The sequence below is a fragment of the Tachysurus fulvidraco genome, chromosome 22 (assembly GCF_022655615.1).
Source record: "Tachysurus fulvidraco isolate hzauxx_2018 chromosome 22, HZAU_PFXX_2.0, whole genome shotgun sequence".
NCBI lineage: Eukaryota > Metazoa > Chordata > Actinopteri > Siluriformes > Bagridae > Tachysurus > Tachysurus fulvidraco.
Window position 1 is genome coordinate 8,074,416 of NC_062539.1, and position 22,757 is coordinate 8,097,172.

At 37.8% G+C, this 22,757-nt stretch overlaps 1 protein-coding gene across 14 annotated transcripts in view; it reads left to right on the plus strand.

Annotated features, from left to right (window-relative positions):
• The window catches only part of svilb (supervillin b), a 64,131-nt gene that overhangs the window by 10,821 nt on the left and 30,553 nt on the right, over positions 1 to 22,757 (plus strand). For 7 of the 14 annotated variants that reach the window (XR_007139126.1, XM_047806445.1, XM_047806437.1 and 4 more), the window contains 24 exons: positions 1,351 to 1,436; positions 1,516 to 1,570; positions 1,955 to 2,109; positions 2,376 to 3,084; positions 6,265 to 8,526; positions 9,174 to 9,347; positions 9,566 to 9,591; positions 9,699 to 9,763; positions 9,993 to 10,129; positions 11,022 to 11,117; positions 12,520 to 12,781; positions 13,035 to 13,121; positions 14,077 to 14,737; positions 16,359 to 16,818; positions 17,473 to 17,599; positions 18,565 to 18,612; positions 18,974 to 19,054; positions 19,859 to 20,006; positions 20,196 to 20,291; positions 20,431 to 20,511; positions 20,628 to 20,805; positions 21,555 to 21,727; positions 21,991 to 22,146; positions 22,273 to 22,409. Coding sequence is in view for 13 of the 14 variants with exons in the window: in XM_047806437.1 (XP_047662393.1) it covers positions 1,351 to 1,436; positions 1,516 to 1,570; positions 1,955 to 2,109; positions 2,376 to 3,084; positions 6,265 to 8,526; positions 9,174 to 9,347; positions 9,566 to 9,591; positions 9,699 to 9,763; positions 9,993 to 10,129; positions 11,022 to 11,117; positions 12,520 to 12,781; positions 13,035 to 13,121; positions 14,077 to 14,737; positions 16,359 to 16,818; positions 17,473 to 17,599; positions 18,565 to 18,612; positions 18,974 to 19,054; positions 19,859 to 20,006; positions 20,196 to 20,291; positions 20,431 to 20,511; positions 20,628 to 20,805; positions 21,555 to 21,727; positions 21,991 to 22,146; positions 22,273 to 22,409 (6,460 nt within the window). In the remaining variant the exon portion in view is untranslated. The remainder of the gene's footprint in view (positions 1 to 1,350; positions 1,437 to 1,515; positions 1,571 to 1,954; positions 2,110 to 2,375; positions 3,085 to 6,264; positions 8,527 to 9,173; positions 9,348 to 9,565; positions 9,592 to 9,698; positions 9,764 to 9,992; positions 10,130 to 11,021; positions 11,118 to 12,519; positions 12,782 to 13,034; positions 13,122 to 14,076; positions 14,738 to 16,358; positions 16,819 to 17,472; positions 17,600 to 18,564; positions 18,613 to 18,973; positions 19,055 to 19,858; positions 20,007 to 20,195; positions 20,292 to 20,430; positions 20,512 to 20,627; positions 20,806 to 21,554; positions 21,728 to 21,990; positions 22,147 to 22,272; positions 22,410 to 22,757) is intronic. The other 7 variants (XM_047806439.1, XM_047806441.1, XM_047806442.1 and 4 more) reach the window with 7 other exon arrangements.

Below are 22,757 nucleotides of genomic sequence, written 5' to 3' on the forward strand. Positions count from 1 at the left end.
CAGTAATGTAAAAATCCATGTGCACAAGCCTCTAGGTAGTGGGATGAAGGTGTATTGCTGTTTGAATTGTTTACTGAATGGGGTGATCAAAGTGATAGAGCCTTTGAATAGAGCAGCTCCCTTTGTTGCCTTATCTGGTTGAACCTTATGTTGCGAATCTGTGTGTTCAATTCTCTAACACTTGAATCTGGGTTTGTAGAGATTTCAGGACAAAGCTGTCCATCTGCTAAGCTTGCTAGCTTTTTTTTAAACTGGGTCTTAACTTGTCTAGAGTTTTGCTTAATCATCTTTAAAATCAAATAAAATTATTGACCCTTCATGAAAATAATCCATACTAATAAAACAACTGCAGTGAATGGGGACAAGGAATATATACTTTGTTAAATTTGATATATTTTTTAAAAAAAGCAATACAATTAAACCCTGTTTTGTCACTTTATTTAAATATTCTTTAAGATGGTCTATTTTTACCACAATGATTTGGAATGTAAATATTACATGCTGTAGAAAATATTAACATTTTAAAATCTCAAAATAATTAAACATTGTTAAATGTTGCAATTAATTGGAGAAAATGTTAGGATAATTGTAGCCTCTTTTCTGAATACCTCATGGTGCCAATAATTATAATGAATGACTAAGGAAGACCGGTTACTCTGTAACTTTCTCTAATATCTATTGATAATTTCTATGTATTACAACATGTACCAGGCAAAAATTTTAGTCTAGGTGCAGACACTTATCACTGAGAACCGTTCATCAAAGAATTATGGAAGGTTTATTATGAATCGAGTCCAATCTTCTATTAGTTATGATTCAACCCATTTAATTGTACACGTTTTACCTTTTATATACAGTATCACAATATAGCCGCATGATTTTTTTCATTAGTCACGAAAAAGTGGGCGAGTGTTGGGTATCAGAATGTCTTCAATGCAGACGTAATTGGAGTACCCTGTTTAGACTGGGCAAGCATGGTGGCTTGTTAAAGTAGAAACCACATATTAATAGCTTAGCTTCTAATCTATTTCTGTAGGCAAACCATGAGGAGTTTACTAATTAATTTTAAAATGTCACAAGAGCATGGGACTGACGAAGGCTTCCAGTGGTTGTTAAAAGTGTCGAGCCGTTTTAGCGCTAAGAAACTCAGTGGTGTTAAAGTGCTCTTAAAGTGGAAACTTGGTGTGGTGTTTAAAATGCATTATTTGTTCAAGAAATGTCTGACTGCAGTATTTATATTTTGCTGAGCCTGCAGTTTTTCAGACATTTAGGTAAGGCTAGGTCATGTTTTGATTATTTTGTTTCCTGAAATAAGGATATTTAAATCTTTACTTTTTCTGTGCTTTACAGCTGTACAAGACACTTTTCCAGTGAATATAAAAACTCACACACTGTTACAGATCTCGATGACAAAATCCTTGCTGTGCTGCCCCGAGGTAAGTGATCCTAACCCATTGACATTCACCTAGAGAAGTTTGAAAAGGTTTTTGGGACCCTCACACACACTGTTTATAGTTTCAGAGTTACGAAAGCATTTTGAAACTGGTATCACAAGTGATAAAATGAAAAGGTGAGTGTGTGTACATGTATATTAAATATTACATTTCTAGTGCAGAGGTTCTTAACCTAGGGTCGTGACTTCCTGAAGGTTCTGATGGTGTCCTGGAGAGTGACACTAAAAAAGAAAAATGTAATTCATCTTGATAGATTGTAAGGTTTGCCTGATGGCACCATCAAAGATTAAATTTTGTTAAAAAAAAAATTCACATCAGTGTTTCTCTGTGAATCAGGCATCTGTATTTGTCTGTGCATCAGTGCAGGCCCAGCCATCCCATTATGTGATTAAAGGGGTTGCACTGGGGGAAAAAGGTTAAGAACCTTGTTCTAGAGTAAACCTACTGACTTCACAATTATAAAGAAACTGAAAAATATGAAAAGATGGCATTCACTCTAGAAAAGAAAGAATTGCACGAAGGTTGGAGGGAATAGAAACAGATGTGCCATCTGCCTTGGCTACAAGTATGCAATACACACCTGGCATGGTGACCAATCGGCTCCTGGAGGAAGACACGCCACGGTATACACGTTCTTCAGACTCTAATGAGCCAGGTATTGTGCTTGTAAAGAATGTCATGTTAACTAGACTGCTTTAATATTTGTCACATGACTACAGACATTACAGTACGGTCAATTAGGAAAATGTCCAAATTAAAGTAAAACACCACTTCCTATAATAATCTTGAAGTAAGTAAATACTGTGTATAGTTTGCGAGATCTTTGCAAAATAAGTTATTAATCTCTTTACAAGTTAATATAATATAATTATAGAATTCACAATGTATTTCTACACCTTGTTCATACTTGTTTTCCCAAAGTGAAGCGATACAGTTGTGATGAGCAGGACAACACCGACATGCAATCCAGGGCTCAAGCACAGCCCAATTTACAAATTACTGCCCATCCTGTTCAGGATTCCATTCCTGAAAGCCAGAGCACTAAAGCAGAACGAATAGCTCGCTACAAAGCTGAGCGTCGCCGCCAGTTATCAGAACGTTACGGGATCCTTCTTGACCAAGAACCGGATATAGATTACACGCCTCAACACACACGATCCCGCAGAGAGACATTGGACAAACAAGCTTTGCCTCATGGGGGACAAGGTCAGAAACCGGAACAGTTGAGGGAGGACAAGGAGAAAGGCCGTGACCGTAGCACCAACAGGCCAAGATACAGCAGCTCAGGTGTCGGCCGGGTTTCCATGCCCGCTGATTCTGCTTCTCCTGCACACCGGGAAAGAAGAAATACTTTCAGTTCTCGAGACAAGAAATTGGAAGCAGAGCAAGAGAGTGAAAGGGTCAACCTGGAGAAATACCGGAGAACACCAGACAGCAACCGCCGGTCAAATCAACAAGAAGCTTCTTCCACTGTGGAAAAGGGGCCAGCCCAACAGGCCAGAGGTGTTCCTGCAGTGCCTAGATCCCCTCAGGCAGCACGCCGTGCCTCATTGCCCTCCACGCGCCAGGGAATCTCACCAGGAGACCTGTTCATTGAGCAGCAGGCACAAAACATCCTCAACCGACAGGGGTGAGTCTGTGAGCTTCCTTGAATTAGTGTAGTATTTCCATGATTGTTTTTCAAGATTAATCTATCTTTCATGATTAAAACACAAGCTCATAAAAACCCTGGATGTCAGCAAACCATCAGCTTCTACCTTTCTTAATACGCATTGATCATTATGATGAAAGAATTTTGATCATTTATTCTGAGTATGGATAAGTGGACAGCCTAAGGCTGAATGTTTACTGAGAATCTTTTATGTCTCTGTTGTGTTAACCCCAAAAACCCATGCAGTGTGTTTGGCCAGTCACCTACTAGAGTTGTAATTAAACACCCTTTTATTTTTAATATAATGATTCCGAAGAGCTCTAGAGGAGAACATAGATTTCCCCTGGATTCATAAGCCTATGCATACTTGCATTTCTATCAAATAACGTTTATATGCTGTGATTTTAATCCTCTCATTGTTTAGTTGGTTCAAGTTTAATATTGGGGTACAGAATTTGGTGCATTACTTCTCAATATCCAATAATATGCAATAGCAAACTACAAAGTTGGGTTATGGAATTATAATTCTTAGTTATTTACTTATTGTTAAACCAATTTGGTTATCTGGAGCTTTTCTCACCTGCTTTGGCTCTGACAACAGTGATATGCTACTGTATGCTTGCTACTTCAGCCATTTTTGCTTTTATGCAAGAAAGACATGTTACATTTCACCAATTAGGGGCTTTGCATTTGCATTTACACATCTGGTAAATCCTTTTATCCAAATTGACTTGATAAAATGGGCTTCTTTCAAATTCTGGTCAATAGTCCAGAGCCATAAAGGTAGGACCAGCACTGACCTTCTGGGAACACATTTAATTTGCTATAACCAAGTACATCAAGACAAGTAACTATAGTTAAATAGGTAAAGGTAAATATTGTTACAATTATAATAAGCACAGACGGGTTGTATTTGTATAATAGCTAGCCATGTAATTATTGTATATGCTTTAAATTATATAATTTACAGTAAATATTAATTATTATATAATATGATTTGTATTGAGTGCTAAAGGCAGAGGTCTAAAGACGTACAACAAACCGGATGCTGATTTCAAACAACCTTACTCATTGTTTGTTTTTTTTTGTTTTTTTGAGGTTCTGTTGTAGTGATCTCTTAATCCTAAAATATCACGTTAAAAGACCGATCACACGCTAAAAACTTTAGAATATGTTCTGCAATTGTCCTGATCAGCTCAAGTTATGGTTGAATTGTCCTTGTCCATGCTTCTAAAGGTTAAGTGCACTGTTGTTAAATTGCCATAGGGAAACCCTTTTACCATTTTCTGGTTTATTTATTATCATTATAAGTTGCCATGTCCTGGCCGATGTTCTAGCATGGTGTCTTTGTCTTAAAGTGAGTGGTCTCTCCAGAAAGACTTGGATGATGAAACATACTCGCATATCAACTGGCTGTCCAGGTATACGATTGCTTGTGCCCTTTTAAAATATTCCTTCTGGGCATGCAATATTCGTTTAAGTGCTTTTCCATTATCTATAGTGTACGGTCAGAGAAACCACTTAAATTCTTCCCTGCTAACTTGTGGATTCTTCAAGTTTCATCTGTTTTGAGTCTCACTTACTGACCTTCCAAGGCAGGCAACCCAATGGTCATTCAGTTTGTCCATTTATTTAAAATATTGTTTGCACCACTCTTGTTTTAACATTTAAAGAAAAAAAAAAAATCCCACAAAAAAACATTTTACCCTTTGGAGCAATTGGTATTATGTTTTCACTTTGTTGGAATTATAAAAAAAATGTTTGAGCTATTATTTATTAAATAGGTCAAATATATCATATGCAAATATTACAGACGAGCTTCTATATTCAGCATTTAGTATAATTTTATCAAAAACCTGACATAATACTTGTCATAGGGACAGGAAAGATTTACCAAACATATTATTTAAAATAAATGATTAAGACTTTACAGTACACACAATGCAGCATCACAGTAATGGAATAAAATGCTCTTTTTCATATTTATATGTACATCTAGCTAGAATGAGGGGGGGAAAAATAGGATATCACAGTTGCTATGTAAGAATGTTATTTTGCATTAGTGACTGTTCTTGTTCTATTTTAAAATATTTTGTTTTATTGGCTCAGAGGTTATTGCCACACATATATTAATGGCAGTTTTATTTTAAATGATATGCACCTTAATTTAGATGGGAAAATCCCAGTTTATGTTCTTATTTGCTAAATTGGTGCATGCTTTTTGCAAATAATTATGTAAATCAGGAAAGCTGGGTTGAATATTTGGGGGACTTTTGGGGGAGTATTTCTATAGAATTTTGATCTCTAGAATCTATTTCTATAGATTCAGGGTTGTTGACCCTTGATTATCAAATCAGAAAAAGCTCTGTACTTGTCTAAGAGAAAATGGGGACAGAAGTGTAAAAGCATTTTTTAACTGTTAAGAATGTCTGGATATTTCTAACTTAAAATTTTTAGAGTTGTCGGAGTTTACTACTTGTTTCTTTCCTTCCTCCTTCCTTTCTTTTTTTGCTTCTTACCAGTACAGTAGTTCTCTTTTTGCGGTGCACCTTCTGCACATAGCATAATAGAAAGTATTATTTTGTTTTCCACTTACTTTGGTCTTTGGGGGCCTGCCACACAATATCGCATGATTGGTTATAAATAAAATAGATTATATGTAATACCAATACTAAATAAAATACATACTGTATACCAGTTGATTATAATGCCTAATGCTTTGGACTGAGCTTTAATTTCTACCCGTTTTGTGCAGCTTTTTTGTCATGTGTGTCAAAATAATTACCAACCTTATTTTCTTAGAGTGGGGATGTTAATAATGTTTAAATATGTATAAACGATATCCGATGCAAATTCAAATAACTTCTAATTAAAACATTAACAGTCTAGTCATTGTTTTATTCAAATACATGGATAATGTATCTATATGCTCCTGTGATTTGGCTAAACAAACACTACCCTTGGTTAAAAGTTGTATACATAGGAAAGTGGCTGTTTATTTTTATATGGCTTTAAGTTCAATTTTCACATTACACATCAAAAACAAGCAAAATATTGGATCTAGTATTTATTATTTAGTGTTGACTTTATTATGAAGGTCTCTCTAGATGGTTATCTTTTCTTGGCCAGCGCTAATATTTTTTTTATCCCCTTATGAAGAATACGAGGGAGAGAGAGACGGGCAAGGGATGGCAGCTTAGGATGGTCATCTGATCCAGGATCAGATGCATTATCAGTTCGACGTCTCCCTGTTGATACTCCTTCACATTTAGCCCCTCACTCTGAATCTACAATTCACCTACAAACATGGACTGCAGAGCCCCATGGCCAACAACAGAATTTGAATACAGAACCTTCCCATTACTTTCGAGCACACAGTGCCGAACCACCAAGATATCAACGTGCACAGAGTACAGAATCGACTCAACATCAGCGTTTACTCTCAGGTGAACCTCAATGTGCACCAAATGTAGAACATATAAACTATAATCAGAGGCTTCAGGGGCATCCGAACGCTATGGGTTGCCAGCCAGACTATACACAACCTTCACCCTATTATGGAGACATACAGCTCAAATATCAAATATCTAGAATTCCCCCACAGATTCATTCTAGAGACAGAGACTTTCAACAATTATTTCCTGAGAATAGAAATGCCCCACAACCTGAACTTAAATATGGAGACACCCATCAACCAATGCTTGTGGGCAATGCCTCTCAACACCAACCTCTGTATAAGGTTGGACATGTGTCTCAGTCATTTGGACAGACTCAGCCAGTTGTTTCTGGATATAATCCTGGTCAGCCTCTTCTTTATGGTCCCAATGTAGATCTGCATCCTATCTATGGCCATTCTCCTCACCATGGTTCTTCCTACTGGCCTGTCAAACAATCTGCTCCATTGAATGGGAATATTGCATGCTCCTCACCCAGTGCATCTGCAGTTAATGAGCCAGATTCTCAGGGCCATGCAGACATACCTAGGTTGACCCCAATTGGTAGAGAAGGCGTGGAAACAATGCGAAGGGCCAGTGCTGATCATATTCCGCTTTACCAAAGGGAAGGCAGATCAGCTTTAAGGACTGATCCACCATCAGAGAGATTGCTGAGGAGCAGAAAAGCTGTATTGCCTTCTGAAATTCGCAGAAGGGAGAAAAGTGTAGATGACACCATGAACAGACGTGCTGAGGAGGTTTTGGAGGGTCGGAGAAGCAGGAGAATCAGCCAGTCAGAAGAGATTGAACGAAGTGGTAGAGTGAGTGTTGGTCAATTAGATGAGAGAGTAGATACAGGCAGAATCAGGGATGGCAACTTTGAGATGAGAGAAGGGCAAGATGAAAGGAGAGTCAGCCCATTAGGGGAGGAAGGAAGTAAAGGAGAATACAGGACCAGCCACATGCAGAACAGATCAGGCCAAGGTGATGGGAAAATTAGTGAGTCTCAAGAAAAAGCTGGACTGGGCAACAAAAAGAGAATACAGGGAGAAATGCAGGTTGGATGTGAAAAGATGGAAGGGAAAGAGAGGTGGGATGATAGAAAAATTAGCAAGTTAGGTCAAGTTCAGCATCATGGTAAAGGACAGTTTGATGATATTAATGGGAAGTCAGAAGAACAGTTATATATCTTTAAACATGTTGAAGATCCATCCAGGCAGGTTGAAAGCTGGGCTAGCACATCCGATGTAGCGCAATGCCTTGATAAAAGGCTTACTCAATTTGAGATGAAAGATGGACAAAGTGAAGGGAGAATTGCAACATTAGATAAGAAAGAATTGTGCAACATGAAGGCTTATGATGCAGAAAATGTTGGTCAAAAGATGGTCCAGAAAGAGATGGTAGAAATTCAGTGCAGACAAAGAAGGGTCTGCCAGCCAGAGGATGGTGAAGTAAATCTCAGACACAGAAAGATAAGCCAATCCGAAGATGATGGGAAAGGACGTCGAGTGCGTAGGATCAGCCAGTCAGGTAACTGGGAAAGCCAAGATCACATTGGCCAACCAGGTTATCGTATGGAGGAAGATAAACATGAGAAGATAAATCGGGACATGCCAGAGATTATGGACACCATACACACACAACAAGTGGGCACTGACCCATCCTTGCATCATAGACTGGCTGAAGGTTGTTACTTGCAAAGCGGTTCCTCCATCCCTCAGGCCCGCCACAGAAGAAGCAAAGATGATCTTAAGCCAAAATCCCGGACTCGCTCAATGTCTGATATTGGAGTGGCTCAGAGGTCTGCAGCAATTCGGTGTATTGATCGTTCTGCAAGTCGAGAATCTATTATGCCAACAGGGGTGGGACAGAGTGCCAAGGACACAGGAACTACCAATGCTGAAGTAGGGGCTTTGGATACAAGAGTTTCTGTGGCAAAGCTCAGGCATTCCTATCTGGAGAATGCTTCAGGACGTAGGCCGGAATTGTACGTGGATAGCACTTGAGTCTTGAAATAGATACAAATACTAATTATTTTAACCTGGAGGCAATGTTGTGCTCTCGTGGCTTTTATTTATTAACGTTGTGTTCAAGCAAGCGAACTAAACGCACACATCTACATTAATCTGCTGACAGTTTAAATGGGTGTGAAATTTAACATGCTGTTAGACTCTGTGGATTAACCTCAGTTTTTTAATTGGTTTATCTAATACCCAACTTTGCTGTGACACACTGGGCAATATACTGTATCTAGCTAGTGTATAAAGGAATGTGTGTCTACGAGAAACAAAATCTTACCAAATTTTAAACCATAACTAACCCTAATAAACTGCTAGAATTTTATAAATGGATATTGCTTTTTATTTTTTTCCACAATAAAGGGAATATTTGCAGAAATGTTTTTTCTTTAATAAAATGCTACTATTTAGCAGTTGCATGTGTGCAAATTAACTAAGCAAAACCATGTGTTTATTGGTGTGCATGGTGTGCTTCATTTTATGATAAATGTGTTGCTTTATCATGGAGTACTTTTTTTAAATTGCTAAATGTAATGTCAATAAGCAACGATATGCATTTTAATAATTGTTTGTTCTTGTTTTTTTTATTGTTATATATCAAAATCCTGATATGAAGAAATGAATCTAACATCGACACTACTGCCCAGGAGACTCAGTCAGCAGAGTTTGTTGACCAAGAAAAGGGGCAACGCCGACCTAGAAGGTACATCAACCCTGGTGATGATCGCAAGGCCTCTGAAAGATTCAGAACCCAGCCAGTCACATCAGCTGAAAGACTTCAGTCTGATAGGTATGATAAGACCAAGTGATGATACACTAACCTGATGCCCTCCTAATTTTAACACTTCTCTAGGCTAGGTTTTTAAGATTATCATGATTGCTCTCATTTTAGACCAAGTCTTGCTAATGAGTGTTTAATGGAAATTATTTAAATTCTTTTCCTCAACAGTGTTTCTATGCAATTCTTGGCACTTTGTTTTATTGTACTTTGTGCTTGGTATTCTTTAGGTCTCTGGAGTTACATAAGGCTGAAGGTGAGCTCATCTTCATTTATGGATTCTGTTTTCATAATACATCAAACAAAAAGATCAGTGAATATACCTGTAAAACTCACTCATAAACACACACTTTGTTTCTCTAGAAGATGAAGAGAAGTTGGATGAGCGAGCAAAGATGAGTGTAGCAGCCAAGAGGTCGCTCTTCAGGGTATAAGATCATATAGTATATATGTATGCATCAACTAAATTGTGTAGCCTGGTCTAGGTATGGAGGTCCAAGTCTGAGATAATGAGTACTCTTATAGCCATTATCAAATATCAGCAATAAAAATATATTTTTATTAATTAATATTAAAATATATATTTGTTTGCTTTCTATGTCTGCTTTGATATTTTAATATTTAGGATTTTTGTTTTTACATGCCATCATGTTTCAGGAGCTTGAGAGGACTTCAGAAAGTGGTGTTCCCAAACCTCGGTCCCGTAATGCAGCAGTAGAGCGGAGATTCAGGCGTACCCAGGACCGCTCCAGAACCCAGCCCGTTACCACAGAGGAAGTGGTCATCGCTGCAACGTAGGTCACTTCTGCTAACATACTACATAAAATATCCCTTGAAAAATCTGAGCGTACAAATGTATTTTCAAATAAAAGATAAATTATGAAATGCTGAAAGACCCGTATTAGTTGTCACAACTGGTTGAGTGACGGTCTCCTATGTGCAGCTGAATGCCATGGGTCTCTTAATATAAATACACCCATTCCTGTATAGACCAGGCTTTTGTTATCATCATCCTAATCCTTGACCATTCAACATAATAACATACTGGAAAATATGTTCTTAAAAATTGAAAGAATATAACTTGTATGAAGAGGAATAACATGCTGCTACCACCACCATGCTTCAATGTGGAGATGATCAAAGCTGTTTGAATTTATTGTTCATAGAATTTTGCATTTGGCAGAAATCAGTTTTGTTCTCATAAGATTAAAGAAACTTTTGCTGAATTTCTGTCATGACTTATGGTAAACTCCAAATGAGACTCTTCTGTAATCTCCAGGCTATGGTTAACCTGTGAACAGATTTTCCCATCTGAGATGTGGTGCTCCTTAGACATTATGCAGAAAAGTTAAAGGGGCTATATACATATATAAGGCACTGCAAAACCTTTTCAATAGCTCATTGTGGTGTGTAACCATAAATTTTTTTTTTATGTCTTTGTCATTTTATTTTCCTGCCAAAATTCTAGTATTTGTTTGGATAGAACATGTAGATATTTTGGACCTGTCTGACTAATTATAAGCTGTTTCAGTATCGACAGTAACGACAGGGTTTTGGATTATATGTAGCATCCTTATGCAAAGATTCATCTAGGTTGCTCTTATTTATAGTTCATTTGTCACTCGTTTATGGATGTGTAACCATCTTTTATTGACTTTCTCTGGCATTATTTGTCCTTTCCTAAAGTTCTTCTGGTCCCCCCACCCAAATGGTCACTGTTCAAACCACAGCCCCCAGGTTTCCCAGTCCCACAGTAGTCAGCACCACAATGACTAAATTCAGGTACCTGATAATGTGTATGAGCTATTAGAGCGTGCATTAAGCTTATGCAATTAGTGCTGCTGTGTTTTACGTAATACAATTTTATATGTACATGTCTGCAGCATGGCTATTGATTTTAAGTTTGCCCAAAGCTCCAGTTACTGTGATTTTATTGCTGTGCCTACAGTGCATCTTCAAGATTTCTCTGCATCTTGAAATGGTGTGTATTTAGTATGTCTCTTTTTTTCCCTCCAGTGAAGTAAACGCTGTGGAGAGCATCCTCTCCTGGTGAAACAGTGTACTGCGAGTTATTATTCCATTTTGCAGTAGCACAATAAGGAAATAATTCACCTTCAGTATTAGGGTCACTTGAAATTGTAAAATATTTGCTTATATGTACTTGTGTCTCAGGTCAACCAAATAAACCAGTTGCTTTCCCAGACAGAATAAAAGTTTTTTTTTTTTTTTTTAATTATTTAAAGTAGAGTAATTTTCTATAGAACTTTTGTTATATAAATGGCATGTAGTGCATGCTACTATAATCTCCGTAGACTAGACATTTTTATTTCTTTTTTGTGCAAACAGTATATATAATAAGAAAGGAGTAGGTACTGGATTTAAAAATATTGTATAAATGTTTAAAGTTTTATTCTTAGAATGTGGACAGATTCTTTTTTTTTTCTTCTGTTAATTTTGTTAACTTTTAAATATTCTGTTTTATTGTTGAGAAACACAATTTATGAAAAATTATTTTACTCTTCAAGGTCGAGTTTCTTAAATATAGTATACTTTTAATGTTTTCAGGAACAGAAAGAAACACTGGTCAAAATGCTCCATTTTATGTGCTATATAAATGAAATTTTGTAAAAATAAAAAAAGCATGTAGATCTATTTAATGGATGGAGTAAAAAAAAAAAGAAAAACAGATTTTTTTTGTTAACTTTTTTTCATAATATGGTCCATAGTGGGTTCATATAAGAGTTGGGTTATTTATGAATGTTAATTATTGTGTATTAATTCTGACCTAGATTGTAGAGGTCACTTCACTCTGTGCATCAGGCAGTGATTAATAACCACTAGTCTGTTACCATATTCTGGTTCTTTCACTCAGTAATGGATTAAATGATTTTTAATTATTCACATGAATTTAATATACCATTTTAATGAATCGGTATGCGCACAGTTTTTGAGTGGTGTTAGTGTTGCATGATTTGCTGTGTCTGTGTGCTCTTTAGTGTGTTTCTTTTGCAAGCTGCATTTACTTTTATGCATCCTGTCATCCTATACATATATTTAGTTGTGACTAAATTTAAGAATTATTTAAATATTAAAAAAAAATTAATTCAAAAAATTTCTTTTGGAGCATGTACACATCTCAGTGATGCAAATTTTTGCAGTGATGTGCTTGTTTGTCTCCTCCCAGCTTGCAGACTCCCTCAGCCCCCTCCTCTGCTCCACAGGAGAAGGAGAAGGGGGTGCCACCAGGAGATGTGGGGACCAGAGAAGGGGCAGCATCTGAAGAGCCTGACCTGTCGACACTGAGTCTGGCTGAGAAAATGGCTCTGTTTAACCGCCTGTCTCATCCTCCAGCCCAAAAAGCAGAGGGTGCATGTGCAGATTCACGTCCACGTAGGCGAAATGCCCGGTTCCAAACCCAACCCATCACCCAAGGGGAAGTAAATCAGGTGAATTTAGCTATTTTTTGGTAAATTATATTTTTCCGCAAGTACTTTTGAGATTAACTTTAAAGAAAAATTTTGTTTCAGCACAATTCTTATGTTTCAAATGGGACACATTCTAATTGTTATTAATGTAGTGATTTGGGAAGTTTATGATGAATGGATGGATTTTAAATAAATGGATTTTTGAAATATTCCAGGAATGAGATCTTTTGAACTAGTCACAATTTTAAGCATCAGAACACTATCCCTTTCACAGGATCTTATGCAGGCTGTAGATCCATCAGATTACACAGATCCACTTCCCATGCCTGATGGGTTTGTAGTCCCACCCAATGGCAATCAAGTAAGACAATATGAACCACTTTCGGCTAAATTGTTAGCCTGGGACAATAACAGCTTTGGATTGGCAAATTTGCATCCTCATATTGATTTTATGCTTCTTGTTAGTTGCGAATAGAATGTTTGCTTGAACACTTCATTGACTTTGCAGAATATCTGGTTAAATTTTCACCATTTTGGGATTCTTAAAGTGGGATTAAAGTGGAGATGAATAAAATGTGAATGATGCTTCATGGCCCCTGACTTTTTTTTTTTTTTTTTTTTTTTTTTTTTTTTTACACTTTCATCCAGCTGTGATTTAAGTGATACTGCTGTTAATACTACAGCTACTATTAATGTTGCTACTACAGTACTGAACTTATTACTGTCACTTATTACTGCTAGAACTTATTACTGCTGTTACTAATACTAGTATTACTTCTACTTCTACTATTACTACTACTACTATTTACTACTGTGGCTTCTACTGCTTTTCTTTTGTTGCTGCTACTAATAAAACTGCTATTTCTACTTCTACTGTAATGTTACTGCTACTACAGTACTACTGCTAACATAGATTTGTATTTATACTCTTTATACATGAACTGGCCCCTGCTCTGTCAGACATTAAGATCTATACTTTTGTACATCTGCTGCCCACACGGTTTATAGCATGCATTTTTTGCAAATAATTGATAGAGGATAAATTTCATTTGTTATAGATGTAATGTGTGCCAGGCTTGAATGCCCCTTGCAACTCTTGTTGGATATAGCCTCTCATTTGTGTGTTTATACATAGTAATGTCTCAGGAGTTATACTGAGAAAGTAATTCTGCTAAATGTCAAGTATATTATGCATTCTCAGCTGAACTGTGTGTGTGTGTGCTTGTGCTTGCCTTTTTTTTTTGTGTGTGTGCTTTGTTTGGTCATGCATTCATTATTTTTTTTTTTCTTTCCTGTATTCCTCTGTGAATGTTTAGCTGCAGAACGGGGGTCTGAAGTTGGAGCCTCTCTCTGCATCGTTGGTCCGTTCTGTTGCTGCGGTCACCGCCCAGGCTTCTGTTGCCATGGTGACAAGCCGATCCATGGCAGTCCCTGCAGATGTTCACACAGAGACATGTCCAGCCCTCTCTCGCACTCCTACTCCAGCAGCACCGCCCAGTCTGCTTTCATCCAGTCAGTCACCACACGATAAGCTTCCAGCATATGAGAGAGGTGTTCGATATTTCAGTCTGACAGAGAGTGGGGAAAACTGCCCCTCTGAGATATGCTCTCCACCCCCATCAGAGGGGCTGATCCAACCAACACAAGGCAAGGGCTTGGCTGATAGTGTATCAGCCAATGATCAGAAACAAAAGGAGGATCATGGGTGTAGACTTGGTTTGGCAGAAAGCAGAGAACCCACGCCCCCTCATGTGTTTAAGCAGCGCACACATGCACACACTATTACACACACACTATCGCACACTCATGGAGAGAGGGAGGTGGGGCTGACTAACCAGGAGGAGAGCGAGCAAGAGAGGGAGCATGACAGACTGAGGCAGCAAGACTGGGAGAGAGGGAAAGACAAGATCCTCATCTCACAAGGTTACCTCTTGCCAGACGCTGTTCAGACGGAGCACAGCAGAGTTGTTGCCTCAGGTAAGAGATGGGGGGAATAGAGAATGAGTGAACGGATAAATAAATAATAAATAAATAAAGCTATGGGGGTGTGATTAATTTGGTTGTCTCCTTATTGTATCTGATGCACATACTGTTACACTTGGTTGCCTGTCCATGTGCTGAGCCCATTTCTGATTGGGTTAAGCTCTACCATGCTGGGCTGAATGCGATTAGCATAATTTCACATCCAAGCAACCCACACAGCTTTCTTTGTCTGTGCCCGAGTATCACAAACTAATAATGCTGTTGTTACGGAGGTGGGAGGCTTTTTACTGGAGTGTTACTATCTTCAGTCAGAAGAGTGCTCTTAGCACTCTGTGAGTACAAATGCAGCAATAAATTGCTGGTTTGCTTCAAGGAAACAATGAATGAGAGAATTTTTTTTTGAAAGATGTAATAATCCAGTTAATGTGAGTATTCTAAGTGGGGGAAAAAATCACCAGAAAGGTACAATGGAAGCCTCATGTTTCTATACACATATTTGGAGGGGGAAAAAATATCTCGTCATTTCTCTTTGTATTTACTATCGATTTTGATGATGTATGTTTTGGATGTCTGCTCAGGACAGAGTCAATCAGATTATTCTTTGCCTTTGTGCAGTAGCAACACAGTTGTAGTGTGTGCATGTTGTACCCATTTGTTTGCCTTGAAGGCCTGTTGTTATTTCCACAATCAAATGAGTGAATATTTTTGTGTGTAATGTGATCACACAGGATAAACGACTAATATTATACACATTTTGTTATGTGTTGCGCTATGTCCTTGTCTACCATTCTGACTAATCTCAGGGCTGTGATTGCCAAGTCAGTGCACATTCAGCGATCATTCAGCTGCCTATATAGTGCCACTGGTGGTGTCCTATTTAATGTTAGTATGTAATTTGGTATGTATTTGCTTCCCTTAAAATGTTATGTGCTCTTATGTCACTGTTTCCACAGCAATACAGAAGTGTTAAGAAGCAAAGCATTTATTGTGTACATCAATTTGACCTGTCACATTTACTGACCATTATGTAGTTAAGTCCAGCTAGCGGAGAAGAGACCACAAAATATCCTGATACATTATTGAATTAAATACAAAGTATTGTAATATAACCAAGTAAATATACAAACTCACCAAACACAGGTAACTGTCCATTAGCCAACAATTGGCAGCACTTTAGCTACTGGAGAATGATGTATTCCTAAAACACTTATTAAATATTTCCTGAAATACAAGTTACAGCATTTTTTAATTCTTCTTACCCACAATTTGAAATGGGTAAAATTAAGTTTCAATATTATCTTTATCTTAAGTAAAAAAATTATAATTTTTATATCCCTCTTACTATGGTAAACCCCCCCCCCCATGATTCTCTGTTATTGGACGTGTGTGTGTGTGTGTGTGTGTGTGTGTGTGTGTGTGTGTGTGTGTGTGTGTGTATACACACGTGTGTGTGATTAATATTTATATATATATATATATATATCACACACACGCGTATATATTTCAGTTAGATACGTATCTAACTGTAGGAAAGTCACAATCATCTCTATGTTGGTTAGAATTATTGTGTGTAACCATGTCACTTGTACTGTTCCACTTTGTGTGTGTTACATAGATGCTCCTGAGCCTGGTCCCTCAGTGTGTACTGTGAGCACTGCAGTTCTTTCCTTCCAAAGCCCTTTGCGCACTTCGGCTACTGCTTCACACACACTAACATATCTGCAGCCCAGTCCTCCTTGCACTTCTCCTAAACCCCAGCCGAAGACGATACCGCCTCACTTCCAAAGCTCTTCTCATCGTTCCCCACAAACCTCACCTCAGACTTATCCCAAACCCCAGTCATACCTCCAATCTCCTCCACCAACAGAAGCACAAATTTACCCAGAGTCCCCTGGACCGATACAAATCAAAGATACAATCAACCCCAATCAGTCTTATTCCTACACTCTGCCACAGACTAAAGTCCCACCTCAGACTCAACCTAAGCCCCAGTACATCATACCAAATCAAAACCAGGCTTCCCCTGTGGCCCAGGAAGAACCAGAGACAATGACGTCAATGTCCATTAAGGAGAGGTGAGTGTGTGGTTAGTAGTCTCATGAAGACTATAAAATATAGTACAAATATTATCCTGGTGTGTATACAGGAGATTGTTGCAAAACGAATGCCACAAAATGCATTGTCAGACCTTTATTTCAAATGTGGCCTCACATGATGGAACCATTCTGAAGACCTCTAAATATCTTAAATATTCAAATCCAGTAATTACAGTGGATGTTCAGATATACATCATCCTATTTTGTAAATATAACTAAAATTAAATTGTATTTGTGAAATAAGACCAAAGAAAAAATGTTGCTAAAGTGTATAGTACCTGGTTATGGAAATGGTTGTGAATGCAGCATGTGTCAAGGGCACCAGCACTGTTCTCCTTGCGTCCTGTTTGATGAATGAATGTGGGTCAGTGCTCCTCTCCTTCACTGAGCCACATAGAAATTGCTATTTTGGAATGTGCTGTTCGACTGACTGTCCTTCTTTTTGGTGAGGATGCTAGAATAAAAAGAGGTTGCAGGGAGAGAATAAAAAGGAGAATATTGGCTATAAATAAATATGTATCATGAGAAAGCTAAATGCATATTTCAGTTTACTGATTATTTGTTTTGTCTTAAAAATGTATGGAGTGATGTGTGAGTGAAGTCTCATGTGTATGATGGTATTTCTTTTCCCAGGTTAGCCTTGTTGAAAAAGAGTGGGGAGGAGGACTGGAAGAATAGGATGAACAAGAAACAAGAAGTTGTGCAGGAAGTAGCATCAATGGGCAACCAAATATGGGAGGAGCAAGGCTTCAAGAAGAAGGTATATGATTGAAGAAGTGTCCGATAAAAAAAAAAAGAACCCGGGCTCTTAATATTTTTAATCACTCATGTCTACATATAGTTTATATGTGCTACAAATAATTAATCTTGTACTACAAATAAATAAAAAACGTCGCATGAGCAATACGGCATTATAGTGAACATCTGCGCAGCCGTGATTTGGTTGTAGACTTGAGCTCATGGGCTGTGGGTAATCAAAACCATGGCAATATTCTGTACAACAGCATGATTACGTGTGTGATATCGAATTTCTACAATCATTCTACTCGTAAGAAATAGTTATGGGTGTAACTAAGCAGAAATTGACAACAGAAAGTCTGTAAGATAGCAGTTTAACATTTTTTTTGGTAAATATCTTTCTTTTAAGTTGCGTAAAAATAGTAACGAATTTCCAAGTGTAATACAGTTCCATATCATTAACTACATAATTTCTACTGAGTAATGAGGGTGTTTTCTTTTTTCTTCTTCCCCCGGTGTAACAAAATGACAGACATGTTGAGTGATGCAAATATGAAATGTCCCATTGTCCCAAGTTTACTGTACTTCTGACTTTTACACACAGAGCTAGAGTAAGTTCTATACAGTACATGCTTTGAGTCACCTGGCACTGACATATCATTCTAAATGCGTAGGGTAAAACAAAAACACAGATCTGAAACTCCAGGGTTTTGCTAAGCTTATTTTAAACTTAGCCTTGTGCCATACAATGATGTGCTTATCTTGGGTTAAGACCATTGCTTAGTTGTGTCCAAACCTGGGCTACACAACTAATCACATTTTAATTGTGTGTTTGTGTGCTGGAAATACACGCAATCAAAAAGACAATTGATGATTTTTTTGGCACCATTATTTTAAGGCATCTTGTACTTCAAGATGTGGTCAATTCATTTTACAAGAAAAACCAACCTGTGCTTTACACACACATCCATTACTTGTGTGTTATAGGAAGAAAGGGCTGTTATTGAGGAGTTTGCCTCATCTGAGATGGTTTGGGTAAGATTTGTTCATGCACATTGCATTAATTAACATTAGTCTTTGCCGATTAGATATTTTACCTGCACTGCTTCCTGGCTTACTGTATGCTACAAGGTGATTAGTTTGGGCTTGAGTACCTTTTGGAGCTTTGCATTGATTGTTGACTTGCTTGTATTCACCTCTCTTTTCAAAAGCTATTTGCCGTACTTTGCCCTATTTCCTTCTGGTAGACGTTTGCCATTATATTCCTCGGCTCTTTCAGTGTCATTTTGTCTTGCATTGCCCTTTTGGAATTATTTTCTCATTTCTTTCCCTCAGTGTGCTCTTGTATTTTCATTTTTTTCTGCTCTTTCTTTCTCACATCATTTCCTGCCCTTAGGAGCCTGTTTTTGCTTCTACCTATTCACCTCTTCCTTTTCATTCCACCCAAAAATGTCAGCCTGTAGACCATCCATGCCAGGTAAGTGTGGCCCATGCACTCAACAATTTATTTCGCAATCATCTTGTGTTCTTTAGGGCTCTGGACCTTGCAAACATGCAGCAAACATGGTCTTGGTGTCTGAATGTACTCAATGAGTGGCTTTTAAAAACTAGTGTTGGGTAACAGGTGTACTACTTATTTTGGTTTATTATTATACTAGTTTATTTGTTTGTTTTTGTTCCCATTATCAGTCATGATCTACACTTCCTGCTGCAGTTAAACAAAACAATGTTAAATCTGCAATGCAAAGGATATTTTGTTAGTAATGCATCACTGAGTCTGGGATATTGCTGAGCTGCTATGAGTCACTCTGATAATCCAGTAATAGTAACTCACAGTAATTCAAAGTCAGAGCTGTCATGGTTTTGTTAGTGGGAAGTGTTAAACACAAACCTCGTATTCCAGCTCAGACATGTTATTATATCTGAAGCAGAAAAAAAGGTTTACAGGATTTACAGCTAGAAGTCTTGAACAGTCTTCGCACCAGGTTGTCTTAATGTGGTCTCAAATAAGCCGGGTCTATTGACTGTTATGATCATGTCACTCTTTCATTTCATCATAAAGCACAAAAAAGCCAATGTTAAAAAAAAAAAACAAGAGCAAAAAACGAGCTGCTTCCAACATGCGATCTGACTGCTCCATTTGATGATATGGATGGCATGTTTTCACAGAATGACCAATCCAATTGTGAAAGTTTGCACTTTTTTTTTTTTTGTGGCAGCATATGTGGCATTTGCACCACATTTCCTATTAATAATACCTGTTTGTGTTCTATCCAATCAGAGGCTGGGAGATGGAGTAGAGGGACAGATGTCCATCGAAGAGAGAAAGCAGATGATCTCTACACGAGAGGAGGCATGGCAAAGCACTGGAAAGGGTGTGGCAAATGACTCTGGCCAGTACACTGTGGCTTCTCGGATGGTGAAGAAAGGTTAGAAAGATATACATTAATTCAAGGACAAATTATGTCATGGCACATTTACGCAGATTATCATTTCAGCTTTTACAGTCATAACAGAGCACATCTGTGCATATTGGGCATTTTTTTTTGTAGACTTTGGTAGTATACACACCCACATAACTGAAGGGCTTTTTCAATCTAAAAAAAAATATCTTGTAGGTCTGGCTGCATCCTCTGCAGTGATCAGTCCTATTCTGTCTCCAGTCTCTGCAAAGTTGAAGAATGGTCTACCAGCTATCTCTAAACCACAGGACGGTAAATGTAACGCACATGCTCTCTCCTTCTATTTAAGACTGAAATGCTGCAAGCTTATACGTAGCATTATATGTACTGTATGTGAGGAAATAAATGCATAATCCTTCATGGAATCTGCCAATGTCTATCCCTATAATAGAGATTGAGGTCACAGAAGATATGGAATCCGACAAGAAACTGGATAAGCTAGAGACATTTTTGGGACGTTTGAACAGTAAAGGTGCGTACTGTTGATAATTTGACCAGGTCTATAGATTAGTCTCTTTGAGTCTGGTGTTAATGGTAATGACTTGCTTCTCTTTCTCACTTTTAGTGCTTTGTCTGTTTGTCTCTCAGTGACTAGTTTGCAGGAGACGACACTGACCGTGACTGAGAAGGCTGTGAAAGAAGTTATGAGACTGGATGATGAAATCTTCTCAAAGTTCTATCGCCGCATGGCAGACATCCCACGCAGCATGCCAAGAGTGCCAATCGATGATGATTTTGATGCCATATTTGGCAAACATACGCCAAAGTAAGTATACAGTAAAATGCCCAATGCTAAATAATGATATTGACGTTCCAGATAAATGAATTGATAAACTGGCTGTGGAATTACATGTTGTATCTACAGTCTCTTTTAACCACATTTAAAGTTAAGCTTAATCTTCACTATAATGGATAATATGTTAATTTATGCACATGAAACCAAATATATGGAAAACATGTTTATTTTTTAAATTTGTATGAATGAATTGAGTTTGTGGTTCATGTTTATGGATTTTGCTTGTATAAAATAAAGAGAAAATGCATATATGCATGCACATTTAAACATTTTGGCCACAATTATTAATAGCATATCCATTCAGTACATGACCACATGCCTATTGTACACATCTAACACACTAAGACATCCTTTCTTTAGGCAATAATCTGTGCAATATATGGAAAAGACAATCAAGGTGGAGATGACAAAAGCTAGCCTCTGTACTTTATATTATAATAGAAGATCAATTTCTATACTATTGCAAATTGATTGTGCTTCAGGACATGAAAGGTAGACTCTGGCAACCACATGGAGGATGATATTGTAAGGATTACATATTTGTCATGATTCTTCAGTTATTTATTTATTTAGCTCAGGATTTCCAATATTAGAAATGAATGCCAAATCAGAAATGATTAGTTTCTAAGACTGTTGTATAAATACATGTAAAATATTTACATTAGCATGAATTCATACACAGTGACAGACACAAATTTTTTGCATTTCTTTGATTTTAGGCTGGCATCAGCAATGGTGCATCACAAGAGGGCAATACGTCCTTCACGTAACGTTCAGGCATCACGTAACCCACTGAAGATTCTGGCGGCACGTGAGGACATCAGACATGAGTACACTGAACAGAGGCTCAATATCGGTATTCTGGAAAGCAAGAGGATCACACAGGAGAAAAGTGAGTTATAAGAGGAAAAGGAAGACGTGGAAATGAAAATTGCTACATGGTCATGAAAGGGCATAAAATTGAGGTATTTTAAGGGGAGAAAAAAATTGATGAAGAAAATGGTATAAAATGCTCATTCAAAGTTGATGCTGAAAGATGATTTGGTCCAATGGAGAAAGAAAGGGAGTTCTGTGGTAGAGTTAAAAATTGAGGGGTGAGTTGACAAAGAAACGTACGTGTTTGCTTGTATTGATCTGTTTTTATCTGTTTTGCAGTGAGTCAGAGCTCCAGCATTTCAGATGCTGCTCTGGCTGGGTTGGCTAGCAAGGAGAACTACAGCAGTGTGAGTTTGCGCAGTGTCAGCATGTCTGAACAGGTGACCAACAACAGTGCTGCTCCATACAATAAGCTCATGCTCATGCAAGTCAAAGGTCAGTCCTGTACACAATAGTTCTGAGAAAGTTACAGTCTTTGTCACTTGTATAATTGTTTATCATTAAATTAATAGATGACATCAGTGGTATAAATCTAAGGTTAGAAAATATTGCATTGCTCAGGTCGCAGACATGTCCAGACAAGACTAGTGGAGCCAAGAGTTTCATCTTTGAACAACGGTGACTGTTTTCTACTGGTTACGCCTGAGCACTGCTTCCTTTGGATTGGAGAGTTTGCAAATGTCATAGAGAGAGCAAAGGTACAGGCTGGCATGGCTACTATTTAACATGAAGCATAATCAGGCATTTCAGCTGTCTTTTGATTTAATAAACGTTTTACACCGGGTCTATAGTCTAGCTATATTTTAGTCTTAGTTTTTCTCCAAAACATGTTACCTACAGTACATTCTTATACTGTATATATTTGGAACCCACTCTATATCTTGCATATTCACATATCATCCCTTGGTGCAGTTCTTTTAGACAATGTGCATCAAAGCAATCCATCCAATTCTAAACAAACTCAAACTTGTGCAGGTTTGATTGCAGTGGGATAGCATTTTTACCCTTTATTGACCCAGCCATTTTTTTGGGCTGCTCAACTAAAA